Source organism: Ciona robusta, chromosome 6 (genome assembly GCF_009617815.1).
Source record: "Ciona robusta chromosome 6, ASM961781v2".
NCBI lineage: Eukaryota > Metazoa > Chordata > Ascidiacea > Phlebobranchia > Cionidae > Ciona > Ciona robusta.
In genome coordinates this window covers 1,664,879-1,683,092 of record NC_143240.1, presented here as the reverse complement: position 1 = coordinate 1,683,092, position 18,214 = coordinate 1,664,879, and the positions used below count along the sequence as shown (strand labels likewise).

General features: G+C 31.8%; 1 protein-coding gene across 2 annotated transcripts; it reads left to right on the top strand.

Moving 5' to 3' along the window:
* Positions 1 to 1,162: 1,162 nt before the first annotated feature.
* On the top strand, positions 1,163 to 18,118 carry LOC149734786 (sphingosine 1-phosphate receptor 2-like). Of its 2 annotated transcripts, none has more exons than XM_089879465.1 (10): positions 1,163 to 1,365; positions 3,120 to 3,297; positions 4,010 to 4,151; positions 5,584 to 5,733; positions 6,230 to 6,383; positions 6,784 to 6,912; positions 9,272 to 9,483; positions 14,608 to 14,752; positions 16,017 to 16,162; positions 16,832 to 18,118. In XM_089879465.1, exons 1-10 carry the CDS (start codon positions 1,228 to 1,230, stop codon positions 16,923 to 16,925), a joined length of 1,488 nt encoding a protein of 495 aa, XP_089735591.1. In that variant the 5' UTR covers positions 1,163 to 1,227; the 3' UTR covers positions 16,926 to 18,118. The 2 variants fall into 2 exon arrangements, with proteins under 2 accessions (XP_089735591.1, XP_089735592.1); XM_089879466.1 differs by having other exon boundaries at positions 1,225 to 1,365; positions 3,166 to 3,297.
* The last annotated feature ends 96 nt before the right edge of the window (positions 18,119 to 18,214 follow it).

Genomic DNA, 18,214 nt, shown 5'->3' with positions numbered 1-18,214 from the left:
TATATATAGCTTATACGGTGCAAGAAGATTTTATTACTGTAGCTACCTCGAAAATAGTCGGGCAAATGCGAGTTTTCTGCTGTATTTTAATAAAACATTGCTGTAACGAAGTATTTTTGACCCATAAACTTGTAAGCTACCACAAACATCAAACAGTGTCTTAGTTCTTCGTTTATTTACAACTGGCTGTGGCTTTCCAGTACAAGCGAATTGTTCAAATTTCCCATCCGTCAGAAGGGGCTAAAGAGCGCAGTATCGATTATAGCTTGCGGTCACCTAAGGTTCGTATCCTACGTAGTTTGTTATTATGCGATGGCAGTCTGCTGTATTAAGTTACGGAACGTGCCCGCCGATCCGCGTTCCTATCTATACGCTATCGCCAATTATCAGCTCAGACCGTCGTTTCAGTAAGAAGTAGGGATTTTGGTATTTATAAAACGGGCAGTTAAAATCTCGGAGCTCATTTGCAAAATACAGTTGCGTATAGAGTTACGAAGTTTTTGTATAAGTTACAAATTCAATCTAGTAGCCTTTATAATATTTGTAGGTATTAATATGTAGTTTGAATTTATTTTTTTGTTAGGTTAATATTATAATTAAACATTTTTTACGCCGTTTATTGATTAATATTTTCCGTGAAAATTAGGTGTATATATATTAAAATGACATTCGTTATTGTTAGACCGTGAGCATGAGGTGTTTTACTATAATTTATATAATGTGTATTACAGCAAGACAGTTCTTGTTGTAGACCAAATCGAAATACATGCAGAAAAAATAGGGCAATAGTGAAGAATCCTCCAGTGCATAGCAGAATAGGCTGGTGGAAAGTGTTAGAGGTTGGTGGTTATGTGGTTAGTGGTTATAAGGGTTAGGGGTTAGTAGTTAGGGGTTAGTAGTTAGGGGTTAGTGGTTATAGGGGTTAGTGGTTATAAGGGTCAGTAGTTAGTGGTTATTGGGGTCAGTAGTTAGGGGTTAGTGGTTGTAGGGGTTGATAGTTAGGGGGTTAGTGGTTATAGGGGTTAGTGGTTAGCAAATAAGGGGGGGGGGGGGAGATTCTTTACTAGCACCAAACTTAGAAATATAAAAATACAACATTTTGTTTATAAAATAAAGTACCATATAACCTGGATTTTCAGTTTTGCTATGTTGTTTTCACAACTATATATTAATTATTGAACAGATTTATTTCAGAGTCACATTTTATAGAGATGTATTAATACAAAGATGGCTACTACACCCATTTTACCGAGTGATTTTATATTTTTTGATCAAGTAAATTCTACAACAGCGTTGCCACCAGGAAATTATGCAGCTAATGTAAGCACTGATATAGATCTGGGCTCTTCATTTAATCAGACACAGGTAAACACTGGGATTTTTTGAATGTTTTTTATATTTTTTACTAATACACAAAACATAACTTTATTAAAACTATAAAAAAATTAATAAAAGTAATTATAATTAAAGATATTAAAAACCGGAGGAAAGTTTATTTTTACTGGCAGATTATTTATATATAAATATACGTCATACTGTTTATGTAACATAAAACCTTAAGTGTATGACATAATATGTATAGGCCTATACTTATATAGGTCAAAATTTTAAGTCTAAACTAGCCAAAACTATATATATATAATATATACCATGTAATAAAGTGTCTGACGTGACCATATTTAGAAAGCTTTCTATTTGTCTTGTTTCAAATTTCAAGAGAAGTTGTCATAGCAACTGAAATGTGATGCGAGAATAGCTGACAGAATAATGATTAATTTTGCGCGCTGTAAATTAATTGTAAAATTCCATGCGTGCATAAAATAGTGCAGGTTACAAAAACTTGTTTTATTCTGCGACATATATATATATATAAAAACAAATTTAAGTTGTAAAAATATTTTAGTTGTAAATTACTTGTAAAATTCCATAATGTAGTGCAGCTTAGAAAAATCTTTAGGAGTCTAATTTTGCGTATAATATATATAGGCCCATAAAACAAATTTATGTGTGGTAAAGATTAACAATTAATTGCAAAATTCCGTGCGTGCGTAAGATGGTTTCACAATATCTTATTGGCTTACTGCAAATATTTAATTTTTTTATATGTTTATCGAGAGGCAGGTAAATTTTACGAGATAGTTAAATCACGTTGTGTATTTTAAAGGGTGTTTTATAGGCTGGTCCCTTTAATGTACTTTAAATTTCCTACTATAAGTGATGTAATGGTCATTCATTATGGTAGTTTAAATGGTCTATAAAATATTTTAAACTTCTATATATAATATAATAGCCCTATTTAGGGATGCAAATTACAGAATAATTAGGTATTCTAGGATATCCAAAATACTTTTTTTCGAATCTAGAATTTCGAATCTTTTTATATATATAGGAAAAAATAATTTCACCCACAAAGTCAGTTTATTGACTCTTTAAAAGCAGCCATGTTAGATTATGAGCTGTAAAATGATCAAAAATTGTACTACTGGGTAGTTTTGGGGTCACAAAACGTATAGCAGGCTATGAAAAGACGTTGCGAAACGTTTACTCTCGAAAGTCCCACAAACACAAAAAAAAATTTTAAAATTATTAACTCTTAAAAATTGTTAATATAATTTATGAGATGATGTGTGATGACGTCATTAAACAGAATACCGAATCCCGTAATAAGATTCTAATACAAAAGGGTTCGAATCTCGCGGATTTGAAATTCTGTAATGTGCATCCCTAGCCCTATTAAAAGATGGAAATTTTAACAAAAAATCGAACAAATTTAACTACAATATTCAGAAAAACAAACCCTAATGTGCAAACATGTGTAAAATGCATTCTATAATATTACATTGAAAATCTATTCTCATATGGTAGAGCTAGACTATACGCTTTTGAAATAATTTTTTTTTACTATAATATTTATTTTTAATGTTACTTTTTTCCCACTAGAAACGCAGCAGAAGAAAGCCTGCTATATCTTCTTTAATAAAAAAAAATATTGGAAAAAATCTCAAAATAAAATTTCTCGAAAATTTCTAAAAAAATCTTGAAAAAATTTCTGAAAAATATCTTGAAAAAAATTCTAAAAAAAAAATCAAAAAAATCCTTAATCTGATATTTTACCACAGGGCAACATATGTGAGCCAATTAACAATCCTCCATTAATAATAACAGCTGGAATAATATCAATGGCTGTCATTATTGGAAATGGGCTTGTCATTCTCGCTATTATTGGCGGAAATTCAAGGTTTTTTCGCCCTATGTACTGGTTCATAGTTCACTTAAGCTTCTCAGATTTGTTAGTTGGTGAGTTTGATTTTTATATTTAACTTTATATATATATAATATATATTATAGTAGGGTGGGGAAGATGGGATATTTTTCGTTCTATTTTCTTGTCCCATTTGGTAGTAAACAAAGAACATTCAAATAATTATAAAACCATATCCTCACAACTCCCATAGACTGTTATTAACTGTTTAAAACACGATTAGGATATGTAGATATTATGTGCTAAAGTGTCCTATCTTCCCCCACAGTACTACAACATATATAGGTTTTGTATCTGAGTCTGTACATTAAAACCTAATTTTTAAAGCCAAGCTAAAAAGTTTTTTTTAAACAAAATCTTGAGTGACATTGCTAAACCCCAGTTTACACTCGTCATCAAACATAGTAAACTTCATTGTTTAATTTGGTGAATGCAATATACATTAGCTCTGCTTGTTTGTATAGCCACCTAACAGCAGGGTAAAGCTGTTTTAAGGCTTTAAACTGTGTAGGTCTATAAATTATATAGTGTGCAATTGTACCCCATACCCTAAAAATTACACCTATGTTTACAGCTAGTAGTTTAACGCTACAAATTAAAAATAACAAGGTCTCAATTAAATTAAAACAAACTCATTATATAAACCACCGGAAAAACTGTGAAACTAATTTAATACATGAATATCTCTATAAAATTGTTACTATTAAGCTATAACTATTAACTTTTTGTAATTATTATTTTTTTTAGGTTTAATGTTGTTGTGGAATTACTGCCTGGCCGGCATTTTCAACATAAACAACACATTAACAAGTTTATCATTCTTATTTGGCATTTGGGTAACCAGTGCATGCTGTTCTGTGTTTGGTATTCTGTTACTTGCAATAGACAGGTAATTTAATGTTCATTGTATAATTTTTACCCCTTTTTTTAATTTATTCTCTGGCGTGTGCTTGTCTTAAGGTTCAAGGCTTGATGCTGCTACCATTGTAAGCGTATGTGTCCTTGGGCAAGAGGTTGCTCCAATACGGTGTCATTTGTTAAAATTGTCACTCATAGTTTGAAAAATAAAAAATAACTCACAAAGTTACATACGTGGTACTGGTAACTAAAAAATCAAAAATTCAAAAATTGCCCTCAAAGTTACATACATGGTAACTGGTAAGCGGGCATGAGGTGTATGAAAAAAAAGAGTATCTTGTTAGGGTAATTATTACCCCATTAACCCACAAATTTGGGGGTTTCGTAATTGCTGACTTCAGCAATATTATGTCATAACATACAGTGATTAGTCTGCTTTGACAAAATTGAAAATGCTGACAGCATTAGATTCAACAGCCTAATGTTTCTTTAATATTACGCTGTTGACGTGTAACAGAGTCATATCCTGTCTATTTCCACATTTCCCATACCCCATGCCCACTGTCAAGCAGGCAAAGCTATTGAATAGCGAGATATGACTCAGGATAAAAAAAATATTTCATAATTTCTCGACGGTGTGCAAATACGGTTTTTCCCCTTAACAATAGAGTTTAATGACTCATAATTCTGCTTTACCGTCAATCAAAGTGTCACGACCCTCTCTATGACATCACAATCCTATTACTCAATATAAACAACTACGAAAACCAATATTTGCCGATCAAATACTAAACGCGTTAAGCGTTTTCCGATAAAAATCACATTAAAATTTTGAAATTATATTATTTCTATTCATACCGGCTAAATTCACACGGATATCTTAAAATCCAGACAGGATATATAATAAGGATTATCTACAATTGTCTGTGATGTCATATTGCTTTCTGTTTGGTAACAATTGACCTGTAATACAGGAAACACATTAAATAAACAATCTGTTCTTAACCTTATCTGATGTCTCAAAATATGCCAGTGTTTCCAATTTTATTTTTTCAGTGTTGACCACATTTTTTGAAATATGAAATAGTATAGTCAAAAAAGTTTTTTTTGGTTCTAGTCTTGTTTTTTTGTTCAAGGGTGAGGTTTTTAGTGAGGCACACCTGAGACCTGGGATTTAGGCTTATTAGTCCCAGTTTATTCTTTGAGATATAAAAATCTCAGTACTAATTGGTCCCAGACTCCCAGTCTATTCTTTTCTATAAGGGTGAGGTCTTAACTGAGGCACACCTGAGACCTGGAATGTAGGCTTATTGGTCCCAGTCTATTCTATTCTATGAGGGTGAGGTCTTCAGTGAAGCACACCTGAGACCTGGGATGTAGGCTTATTGGTCCCAGTTTATTCTATGAGATATAAAAATCTAAATACTAAACTACAATACACTAAAACTGCACCTTTCCCATAGGTATATGCAGGTTGTTCACAAAGCTTTGCATAAGTTATACTTCAACCAATTCACTGTCGGTTTATCCATATTCTTATCATGGCTGATTCCTTTGCTTGGTTTCTTGGTAATCCCAATCTCACTAAATCTTTCTTGCAAAGATACATGCAGGTAAAGTTACATTGATAATTGGAAACTTTTTTACTAACTAACTGTTTGTGTTTTTAACCAATTTGGTATATAGTAGGGTGGGGGAAGATAGCACACTTTTTCGTCCCATTTTCTTGTCACATTTGGTAGTAAACAAAAATATAGAATTATAAAACCGTGCCCTGGAAGTAAAAAAGACCATTGTTAATTGTTTATATTTTCTAAAAGTGTTTTAAACAAATAAAAACTCTCTTTTAGAGTTGTAAGGACACGGTTATATAATTCTGTAAAAAATCTTTGTTTACTACCAAATGAAATGATAAAAAATAAAAACATTAACCATTTTACCCCAATTCTATGAGCCATCTTACCCCATTACTGCAAACCATCTTACCCTATCGTTTTGTACCATTTTACCCCACCACCACGTCCCATTTTACCCCACTACTCTATACCATCTTGCCCCAACCCTGTACCACCTTACCCCAACTTCAACCTACTATATATTCCCATACAGATGCATTGAAGGAAAATACATGGAGTGCAAACCAGTGACAATATGCTCGCAAATTATACCGCCCTACACAAAGAACTATGTCTTAGCAGTGGCGATGTATTTATTCCTAATAATGCCTTGGCCAATCCTAATTTACAGTCTTATATTTATTAAGGTAAGACATATCTAATGCCGTTGCTTTATTTAATGCATTCGTTGCATGTTTTTTTTTTATAATAACAATTTTTTACAATAAAGCAAAACAGTTTTAACATTCTGTTATTTTCATAATAACAAAATAACCTATATATTACTGTGGGGGAAGACGGAACACCTTTAGCACATCAAATCAAGATATCCTGATCGTGTTTTAAACAATTAACAACGGTCAATGAGAGTCGTACAAATGCAATTTTATAATTATTTGAATGTTCTTTGTTTACAGCCAAATGGGACGAGAAAATAAAACGAAAACGTGTCCCATCTTTCCCACCCTACTATAAAATTTTTTTTGATAATTTATTTATTGTTTAAATAAAAAAGTTTCAATTAAACAACGACTTGAATTATTCCAGGCAAGGAGAAGTACTCAAGTTTTGCGTCAAAAACTTCGTACGAGAGATATACGTCTCATACACACTCTAGTGGTGATTATGGTCGTTCTTATTGTAACAATCACACCGAGTGGAGTTATTTTAATAATCGTAAGTTTTTAAAAAAATAGGGATTAAATTTTTAACTTTTGTAAAAGTTTGGGCCATTTTTTACTGGTGTTTATATAAGTTAAGTTGTATTCGACCGATTTCTTAGTATTTTCACCAGGCATTTTTTGGAGTGATTTTGTTAGTTTTACAAAGTGTTAACAAGACTATAACTTTGAATTGGTTGCACAACTTTTTAAAGGTGTTTATTTGACTGACATTTCAGTATTTTTGTTGAGCAGTTTTTTAGTTTATTTTTAACAGGTATTTTTTTAAAGTATCAACAAACAATCACCTTGAATTGGTTGCACAACTTTTTAAAGGTGTTTATTTGACTGACATTTCAGTATTTTTGTTGGGCAGTTTTTTAGTATATTTTTAACAGGTATTTTTATAAAGTATCAACAAACAATAACCTTGAATTGGTTGCTCAACTTTTTAAAGGTGTTTATATAAGTTAAGTATTTGACTGACATTTCAGTATTTTTGATGGGCAGTTTTTTAGTACATTTTTAACAAGTAGTTTTTGAAAGTATTAACAAAACAATAACCTTGAATTGGCTGCACCACTTTTCACATGTCTTATATTTTACTGACACTTCAGGATTTTATTATTTTTGACGGGCAGTTTTAAAAACTAAAACCCTTTTAAATGAATTTTCTGCATATTTTATTTAATTATTCATTTCCATTACGCTGGTCCGTCATTTTTACTTCATTTGTTCACTTTATAATAACGAATATTGACTTTTTAATGGCAGTACGTCTTATAACTTTTTGTGTTGCTATTTTGATTGAAAATTCGAATTTTAAATCAGAAAAAAAAATTTAATTTAATCGGAATTTCTAATAGCTGTCGTTTTTGATACTGATAAAATTTAAGTTTTGACATAAATTTTGTGTAAGATTTTTCTTAAAATAAATTGTAAAATTATTAGAAAAAAATTCCAGAACACATTTTGAGTATTTCTGTAAATTGTAATACAGTAGGTCGGGGGAAGATGGGACACTTTTTAACTCCATTTTCTCGACCCATTTGGTAGTAAACAAAGAACATTCAAAGAATTGTCAAACTATATCCTCACAACTCCCATAGACCAATGTTAATTGTTTACCAAATCTGTTGTACTTTGAATTACAATATACTATGCTTGCATATTTTCAATTAAACTGCCAGTACAGCTCACACTGTACCATACAAATGTCGTATTCAGCATTTTTGAACATTTTGCTGACAGATATATACAGTAGTAACAGTAACATTACCAAATAATACCTATTCAGCACGTTTCTACAATACAATTCCCTTAGTTTTTTTTGTTCACTGGAACTAAAATAAGTAGGCCTATGCTATTGTGGCTATAATATATTGTATATATAGTAAGGTGGAGGAAGGTAGGACACCTGTTCATCCTATTTTCTCGTCCCATTTGGTAGTATACAAAGAACATTTCTAGAATTATAAAACTGTATCCTCACGACTCCCTAAGTCAGTTGTTGATTGTTTAAAACACGATCAGTTTTGGGAATTATGTGCTAAATGTGTCCCATCTTTCCCCCCCTACTATGTTATATATTTCCACTGTTATTAAAAAAACTTCCATTTTTATATATTCACCATATACACAAAACAGCACTAATTTGATAAATAGTAGGGTGGGGTAAGATTAGACATCTTTTCATTCCCATTTCTCGTCCCATTTGGTATTAAAAAAAACATATATACAGAATTATACATAACTGTATCCTCACAGCTGTAAAAAACGTGTTATTTGTTCAAAACATGAGCAGAAAATATGTGATTTAATTGCTAGCGATGTCAGACCAAAGGATATGGGTTCAAGGCTCAATGCTGCCATCATTGTGGGCGTATGTTCCTTGTGCAATACACTTTACAAACATTGCTCAAACCCAGTGGTTCGTTATGGGTTGTCAAAATTTCCCCCATACATAAAAACTGAATACAAATAAGTTGAATGTAACTTACTTTATCCTCGCGTGGCCGGAAAACGACAGTCGTTATAACACGGGTGTGCACCTTGGCCAGCTTACGAGTTACCAAGTATGTTACTTTGTGGGTGATTATTTTTTTTTGGATTTTTTTTTCTATTTTTATGTATGGCTGATAATTTGGACAACCCATTAGTGACCACTGGGTTGGAGCAATTGCCGTTAAGTGTCTTGCTCAAGGACACATACGCCCACAATGGTAGCAGCGACGAGCCTTGAACCCATTACCTCTGGGGTAGAGACAGGCGCGCTAACCACTACGCCACGGCGCCAGACAAGTTACATTCATTCATTATTTTTAAATCCTGCTTTTTAAATTTTATCCAAATTTTTTACCCAAAACTTTTTTTAGGATTATTCGAAAAGTGAACCTGATTCGAAACTTGTGGATTACACGTTCTACATTGTCGTAATTGCCACGTTAAACTCACTCGCAAATCCTGTGCTTTATATATGGAGGATAACGGCGATCCGTGTCTCGCTCCAGAGGAGGTTCTGGTGTTTTTTCTCCCCTCCAAAACATCCCGGGATCGAGAGCAGATCTTCCAGGATTGGGAAGAAAACGTAAGTGATTTGGGGGGATTTTTTGGGGCTGGGGTTTAGTTTATTCTGTTTTGGGACTTAGGGTGGTCACATTTTATTGGTTACATTTTCTTAGTGGTTACATTTTAAGAGTCAAATTTTGGTCTGGTAGCATTATTAAATTACACTCATAGTTATCAAACATAGGGAACCTCATTGATTAATGTGGCGAATGCAACATATTTTAGCTCTGCTTGTTTATATGGACAACTAACAGCAGGGTAAATATGTTTAAATTTTATTATTTTTAAAGAAAATTTACAAAAAATAGAACAATTAATAAAAAGGTGTTGGGTTCTAAAACTAAATTAAAATTTTGTTGGAAATTATTAATTTTTTACCCCATTTTAATTGAGAAGATTACATCATAAAATCAAAAACCTATAAAATTAAGTTCTTTCAACTTGTTTATGTTTAGCATTAAATAAATCCTAATTTCCTGAGCTTATTTTTGTCAACATTAAATTTTAATGCTTGTTGCTTTGAGGTTGACTTGTTTAATGGTGAAGTATTAGTTTAATTATTCATTGAAAAAGTCTCAAAAATCCAGGAGTCCGAAAATAATTTCAAATTCGAGCTAATCCACCCGTAAGCATTAATTATTTATTTCAGTGTTTCCTTTTCATTTTTCGCCGTATCTGTTCAGTGTAGGGAACATTTTATTGGGCAGCACTGATAATTTGCATGTAACTTGTTTTGCAGCATCTCTTTTTCTCAGGGGGTCAGCATCTCTTTTTCTCAAGTCAAAAAAATTAGTTTGACATGAGTATAAGGTGTAACCATGTATGTTGCCATAGGCCCCAAACCTGGGGTGGCAGGGTAGGCGGGCTGCCCTAAAATTTTCCACACTGCATTAATCAGTAAACAGTCGCATTATTTTTTTTTAAAAACAACGCACGTCTAACTATCCCTGCCTTCCCTGCGTTTTAAAAAGTTTGACGCCTATGGACTTTATTACATTGTGTTTTACATTTAAAATCATATACAGTAACAGACTAACAGTAGTAATGCATATGTTTTATGGTTATGATATATACAAAACATAATTGAATGAATGCAACTTATTTATCCCTACGTGGTAGGCAATAACAGTCGTTATAACAGGGGTGTTCTGTTTTATGAAACTGGTACTCGCTTACAAGTTACCACATAAGTAACTTTATGGTCAATATTTTTTCTGTATTGCTGACAATTCTGACAACCCAAAAGTGACTACTGGGTTGAAGCAATTGTTATAAAAATTTGTTCCGTAAAATTTATGGAAAAATTAAAATTAATCTATTAATTTAAAATCCTAACTCAAAAGTGACCACTGGGTTAGAGCAATTGCCATTTAAAAAATCAACATAAAATTTATTTTGTAAATTTACTTGACATTTAAAAAAAAAATAAAATTTAATCTATTGATTTCAAACCCAAATAAATGTTCTGGCCTTGGTCTTATAAAAATATTGATTTTCGAAGATGTTAGATCACGATTGCTATCATATGATTTATTCATGGGATTTAATCATGTGGTTTCTACACTGCAGTAGCGCATATGGTGTGCCAATGTCTTTTAAGGGGTATTAGAGAAACTTATATAGTTCTATGTATTATACATTTATATATTAAGTAGAAGGGGCACCTATAGCACATAATATCCAAATATCCTGATCCTGTTTTAAACAATTAACAACGGTCTATGAGAGTCGTGAGGATACGGTTTTATAATTTCTTGAATTTTCTTTATTTACTATACCAAATGAGACGAGAAAATAGAATGAAACGGTTTCCCGTTTTCCCCCCCACCCTAATATATAATATATATTATAAATGGTTTAAAATTTGAATTATAGTAAATAGGTTAGAGTAAGTTCATGTTTTCATTTTATTTTCCCTTTTCAATAGTGTTTTTCTATAAATATTGTTTATAGGATTTAGGGAATTATATAAGCGTGTCCTCGGACATTGTTAATTGGTAAAAACCCCATCAAAAAATATGGGATATTATGTGCTAATGGTATCCATCTTACCCCACAGTACTAATATCTGTATGAATGAAACTGAGTAATAATATGAGTAATCTATGATAGCATCATATATTATACCATTGTTTACATAAGAATAGGGTGGTCCTGTTTACAAATCTTTGCGTCGTTTTTACTATTATTTACTCAGCGGTATGACTAATTTGTCTTGCGTGATATTTTTCGGATTTCGCTTGTAATTTCACTATGACATCATAATGGCCAATGTGCGTCATTTTGGGTGTTTATTTCGCAACTAAAGTATTATTGTTGTCTGGAAAAATGACGACTTTACGTGAAAAAAGTTCTTATCGCGGCCCAAGGCAGTTTATAGTTTGACACACCCCCAAATTTCATGTAAAGTAAACAAACAGTAGAGAAATGCTTTTAAAAAGTTCATGCAAAAAATTTCAGCAAGTTTGGTGCATAAAAACAAATTTTTAAATTTTGCACTATGTAATGTTTATTGGAATTTAAAAACAGCTTCTTTGGCAGTTATGTTCAACAAATTTATAAACAAATATCAACTGTTGGCTAGGCGCGATTTTTGCACAATTCTAAAACTGTTTGCCCAATATTTTTAACGTAATTTTTTGGGAATTTTTTTAGCAAAATTTTGCAAAATAGGGAAATCACCTGCAAAACATGGGCAATTTTTAATTTAGCATAATTTTTTAGAAATTTTTTTTAGCAAAATTTTGCAAAATGGACAAAAAACACTGGAAAAATTGCGCTGCTTTTATGGTAGAGCAAATCCCTTAATTTCAGCTGCATTAAAATGTCTTGAACTTTGAATACAAATAAGCAGGTGGTTTTAAATGTCAACGACGATATACATCTGGAATAGGCCTGTGGACTGCCATTAAATGTCACTATTGTTTTCCTTGGGTACTAAGGGAAAAAAAGATTAAATTTAAATATTAATAAAAATTGACTAGTGCCTGTGCAATGTTGTGCATCGTAAATTAAATAATCCATTTTGCAATCAAATGTTATTTTTTTAAAACACAAAACGAAACAAAAAAAAGAACGTCAAAAGACACTGAAATGCTCAATTGCTTCAACCCAGTGGTTACTAACGGGTTGTCTAAATTGCCAGCCATACATAAAATAATCCCCACAAAGTTACATATGTGGTAACTTGTAAGCTAGCACGAGGTGTATGAAACAGAACACCTGTGTTATAACAACTGTCTTTTCCGGCCACGCGAGGATAAAAAAGTTGCATTCATTTTTCATGTGTGACAGCAAAAGTTTATAAATATGTATAGTAGTATGAGGAAAGACAGGACACCTTAAACACATAATATCCAAATATCATGATCCTGTTTTAAACAATTAACAATAATTTATGGGAGTAAGAGTCGTAAGGATATAGTTTTATAGTTCTTTAAATGTTCTTTGTTTACTACCAAATGGGGCGAAAAAATAGAGTGAAAAGGTGTCCCATCTTTCCCCACCCTACTATATACCCTAAATACATTTTAGAAAACAAGTGTAATATTTAATATGCGTATCAGAAAATTTATTATTATTTCCTTAAATTGGTTGTCATTCAAAATATCTTGCCCCTAAATCTAAAGCCTAGGTCTCCACATTTTACTTTAAACAAGGAAAACTTTGACAGATTAGTTCCTGTATTACTTTACTATAAGGTTAATAGGGAAGCAATGATTTCAATTAAAACATGTGTGACCTGTAAACCCATAACCTGAAACATGGATTTAAATTAGCAGATGTTTGGTTTTTATATGATTTTGTTTTGGGAAACACCTGGAAAAAGTGTTTTTTGAGAATTCGTAAAATTAGCTGTCAAAAATACTGAAGTGTCAATCAAATATAAATTAACTTGTATGGACACATGTGAAAAGTTGTGAAACCAAATCAAGGTTATTGTTTTTTTGACACTTTATAAAATTTCCTGTCAAAACTACTATAGTGTTGATCAAATACAACTTAACTTATTTAAACACCTGTGAAAAGTGGGGCAACCAATTTAAGGTTATCGTTTTTATTTGAGAAACTTTTGGGAAACAAAAAAAATGTTGACATTACATCATTTCTATGTTTATTTTTCCTTTTCTCACAGTGGGTGCCAAAATAAAGTAGTACATGTCACACACAGGCGGAATATTAGGGGGGTCTGGGATGACATGTCACCCCAATTTTTGACAGCTATTACCTAGTTCACAAACATTACTCATTTCTATATATATGTTTACTCATTCTCACAGTTGCTGCCAAAATTTGGCAGTATATTTTAAATAAAGCGTTGCATTTTATTAAATTTTGCATAAAACTTTTGGTGACATTGCTAAAATACAGTTACACTCATGGTGGTAAAACATAAGAAACCTCATTGATTAATGTGGTGAATGCAATATACTTTGGCTCTGCTTGTTTGAATAGACACCTAACAGCAGGGTAAAAACTGGGGTAACATTGTTAAAATACAGTTACACCTATAGTTGTCAAACATAGGGAACCTCATTGATTATTGTGGTGAATGCAATATACTTTGGCACTACTTTGTATAGACACCTAAAAGCAGGGTAAGAGCTGGGGTTTTGTTACCAAAAAAAGACAGGATATACCGAAAAAACAACAGTTGTTAAAACACGCTTACAGTTAAAAAATATTTACATTTAATTGAAAGAAAATAAGCGTGGTCGCTACACCTAGCAGACAAACAACGAGCCATTTATGTTCAATTAATCCCAAAATAAACTTCTAATAGAAACAAAACTTGTATACGAATGTTATAAAAGTTACTTACTTTATTCTTGCGTGGCCGGAAAACGACAGTCGTTATCACACTGGTGTTCTGTTTCATACACCTTGTGCCAGCTTACAAGTTACCAAGTATGTTACTTTGTGGGTGATTATTTTTTTGTATTTTTTTATGTGTGGCTGATAATTTAGACAACTCATTAGTGACCACTGGGTTGGAGCAATTGCCAATTAATGTCTTGCCCAAGGAGACATACACCCACAATGGTAGCAGCAGCCTTGAACCCATTACCTCTGCGTTATAGGTATATGCGCTACCCAAATGTTAGCAACCTTTGCCCTTAAATTCACGAAATATTTCCCACAGAACTGACAGGTTCAACTCCGACGTAGTAAGCGTTGATGTCTCTGAAGCTAACCACAGACCAACCGAGCGCTTCCTTTTCTGCGGACGTACCATGTTCACGTCAAATGTTTCCGATATAAGCCAAGAATCAACTCCCGATTCCCAGGTGAAAATTTCTCGTTGTTTCAATGATCTTTGCTTTTCGGGGAGACAAATAATATGCTTTTTTATAAATCTCTTCGTGTCAGTTTTCAATGAGATATTTAAAATGTTTGTTTTAAAATTTATTGTTTTATGATTTTTTTGGTTAGTATTATTATGTATATAACAGTCTAAATATATATACGTATATAATATATATATGTGTATATATGTATATATATATTTATATGACGAAATTGCCTGCATTTTTATATACCACAATTGGCAGGGGATTTAGACCAGAGTTGCCCCATTTTCCCTAATTATACCAATAATTGTATCTACATTAATTTTGTATACAACAATCAAGTCTTTTTAAACAATGTTTAAAATTTAATAAGCCTATTTTTTACATGCAATCAAATTGGTTTATTTTTGTATAAGAATTAATCAATATAAATTAAGTTTTTGGTTTTAAATCCAACTTAGTGGCAGTAACCTGGCAACTACACTTGTATAGGTGCGTCACTATGACGTACTTTACGCTGTAAGTCAATTAATCTTGTGTTATACTGAGTCTATGTGTGTTTAGGTTGATACTAATTAAGTTACAGTGTCAATATGACCTACACAATTGTGTAGGCTGTGCTGTAATGATAAGATGGTATTTATGGTACATTGGCAGAATCACAGTTTGATATTACCTTTTTTTGAGTTGGGTTTTTATACTACTTTGGGGTAAGCTAGCACATAATATAGTAGGGTGGGAGAAGATGGGACACCTTTTTATTCCATGTTTTCGTCACATTTCGTAGTAAACAAAGAAATTTCTAAGAACTTTAAAACCTTATCCTCACGACTCCCATAAACCGTTGTTAATTTTTTAAAACATGATCAGGATATTTAAATATTATGTGCTAAATGCGTCTTATCTTACCCCACAGTAGTATATTACGATTTTTTTTATTTTAAGATTGCTTTTTATAGTACTGTGGGGTAAGATGGATACCTCTTTCGTATTATTTTCCATATTTTTATTAGTGTATTTAGAATTAACAATTTTTAAAGATTTGACTTTTTTTAAAGTTTTGTACAAATACTGATATTGTAGCTTCACAAAGTGTCAACAAAACAATAACCTTGAATAGGTTGCATTTGTGTGTTTTTTTATTTAATTTATAGTTGATTGACACTTCAATTTTTTTAACAGGTAGTTTTACAAAATATCAACAAAACACAAATGTTTTTACAAATAGTTTGACCCATACTAAAAATTTTCGTGTTTTCAGAGGGGCAGTGCGCATAAGAGCCCTTGGTCGCGTAATAAACATGGTTTATCTGTCGAGCTTCAGCCGGTTTTGAACCCGAAACCCTCCACTCATTCCCCATTATGTCAAAATGTAGTGGTTGAAGAAGTTTGGAGGGAGAATAACAGGTGGATGGTGAATATATATAAAAAATGGGTGAATAAAAATGAATGAATGAGTAAATGACTAAATTTAATTAATTTTCCGTAAATATATATATATAAAAAATGGGTAAATTAAAATGAATTGATGGGTAAATGAGTAAAAGAAGGAATGATTAAATATTTAAAAAAAAAATAGGTGAATGAATATATAAAAATAGAATAAATGGATGAATGTGTATGTAGGGGTTAGAGACATAAATATTAAATAAATTAATAATATATAAATGAAAGAATGAATATATAAGTAGATACTTATATGAGCAAATCATCAAATGAACAAGAGGTAAATATGTCATATAGATATATAAAAAATAGGCGAATGATTAAAAAAAGAATGAGTGAATGCATGAGTTAGAAATAGAAGGAATAAATGAATGAATGAGTGTATAAAAAAATCAAATAAATAGATGAAAGAATGAATAAGTAAATGAATGGATAAAAAAATAAGTGAATAAAAATGAATAAATGAATGAATAAGTGATTTAATTTGTGAGTGAATAAATGGCAAATTGAATTAGTAAGTGTGTATAAATACTGAATAAATGAAAAAAAATGAATGTAAGGGAATGAATGATTAATACATAACTAAAAAACGTCAACCACATAATAATAACATCTTCTTTCACCCACCAGTCATTTGAGTTCCCGCTCAACTTTTCGTACGAAGCGAGTCAGTTCGGGATCAAATATCGATGAAGAACTTCCGTTGCGTCCTGTGCAAAACTGAGGTCATGTGACATGATATGCTTTAGTAAGCATGAGGTCATGTGACTTGTCATGGTTCAGTGAGCGTGGGGTCATGTGACTTGTCATAGCTCACCATTTTAGCACTCTAGCTTTCCTAGTGGTCATTTTATGTCCGCGTTTAATTTATCTTTAAATTTTACCGCATAAATTTTAAAAGTGCAATGTATACCATAAATCTAACTTCTAAAGAAACTAATTTATTTATTGTATGAAAAAACTGAAACTACCAAATTACGCAACCAAAGATAAAAAAAGCGCATAAGTTCCTTATACCAAACGTCCTAGTTAAATGTTTTTACATTTATTCTTGCCTTGCGTACTATTACACAACATTGCTGTTTTTAATGTTCCAAATACGAGTTTCATTTTCCCAAATATTTTTGATTTTTTTAAACATTTTTTTCAGTGCCCTTATTTTTTGCATAGTTTTTTCCTATAAATGGCTGCTTCATGTATATTTAAAACTAGTTTTAAACTTGATTTTGTGCTTTTTTACCTTGTATTTTTGTCATACATTCGGTAAAAGTACTTTTTTTGATGAAGTTTTTGCCTTTTACAATATCAATGCATAATCAAGTCTATTTTTATTGATCAAACAACAATATTCCTTTTTTAGTTTAAAATTTTATGTTTTCATTATTGCCCCAGCCCCAATTTGGAACTGAATAAAGAATTATGAAAACCAGTGCTTCTCAACCCCAAAATAAAAAAAAACTTTTTTGGTTAGGTCATTTACTACAGTGGTTCAGAAAGCCTTCTAACTTTTTCAATAAAACCTAAAACATTTCAATATAATATACAGTGGGGTAAGATGGATACCAGTAGCACATAAAATCCTATATTTGTTAACAATTAACAACGCTGTTTTTTTACTTGTGGGGCTACTTTTTACAAGTTTTAAAAAGGCCTATCTTACCCCACCCTACTATATACTCACAAAAAAATAAGTGAAAAAAATAGTTTTCAAAATTTGATCGCCAAAATTTTCCCATTAATTTTTGATTAAAATATGGGTTGCTACTATAAGGTTGAGAAGCACTGAATAAGCCAAAGTGTATAGGTTGTATGATACACTGTGGAGAATATGGGGTTGGCTTGTTAACTCTGTTTGTATAACGTAGTATTCAATCTTCAATGCTCTTGTAATTGTTAAAATTAAACGCTGTAAGCGTATTTTTGTATCTGCTCGACAGGGAGCATGAGGTGTATGGGTATGCCATGTGTGTTTGGTGTGTAAGAAGACACCCATGTTAGAATTTGACAGTAAGC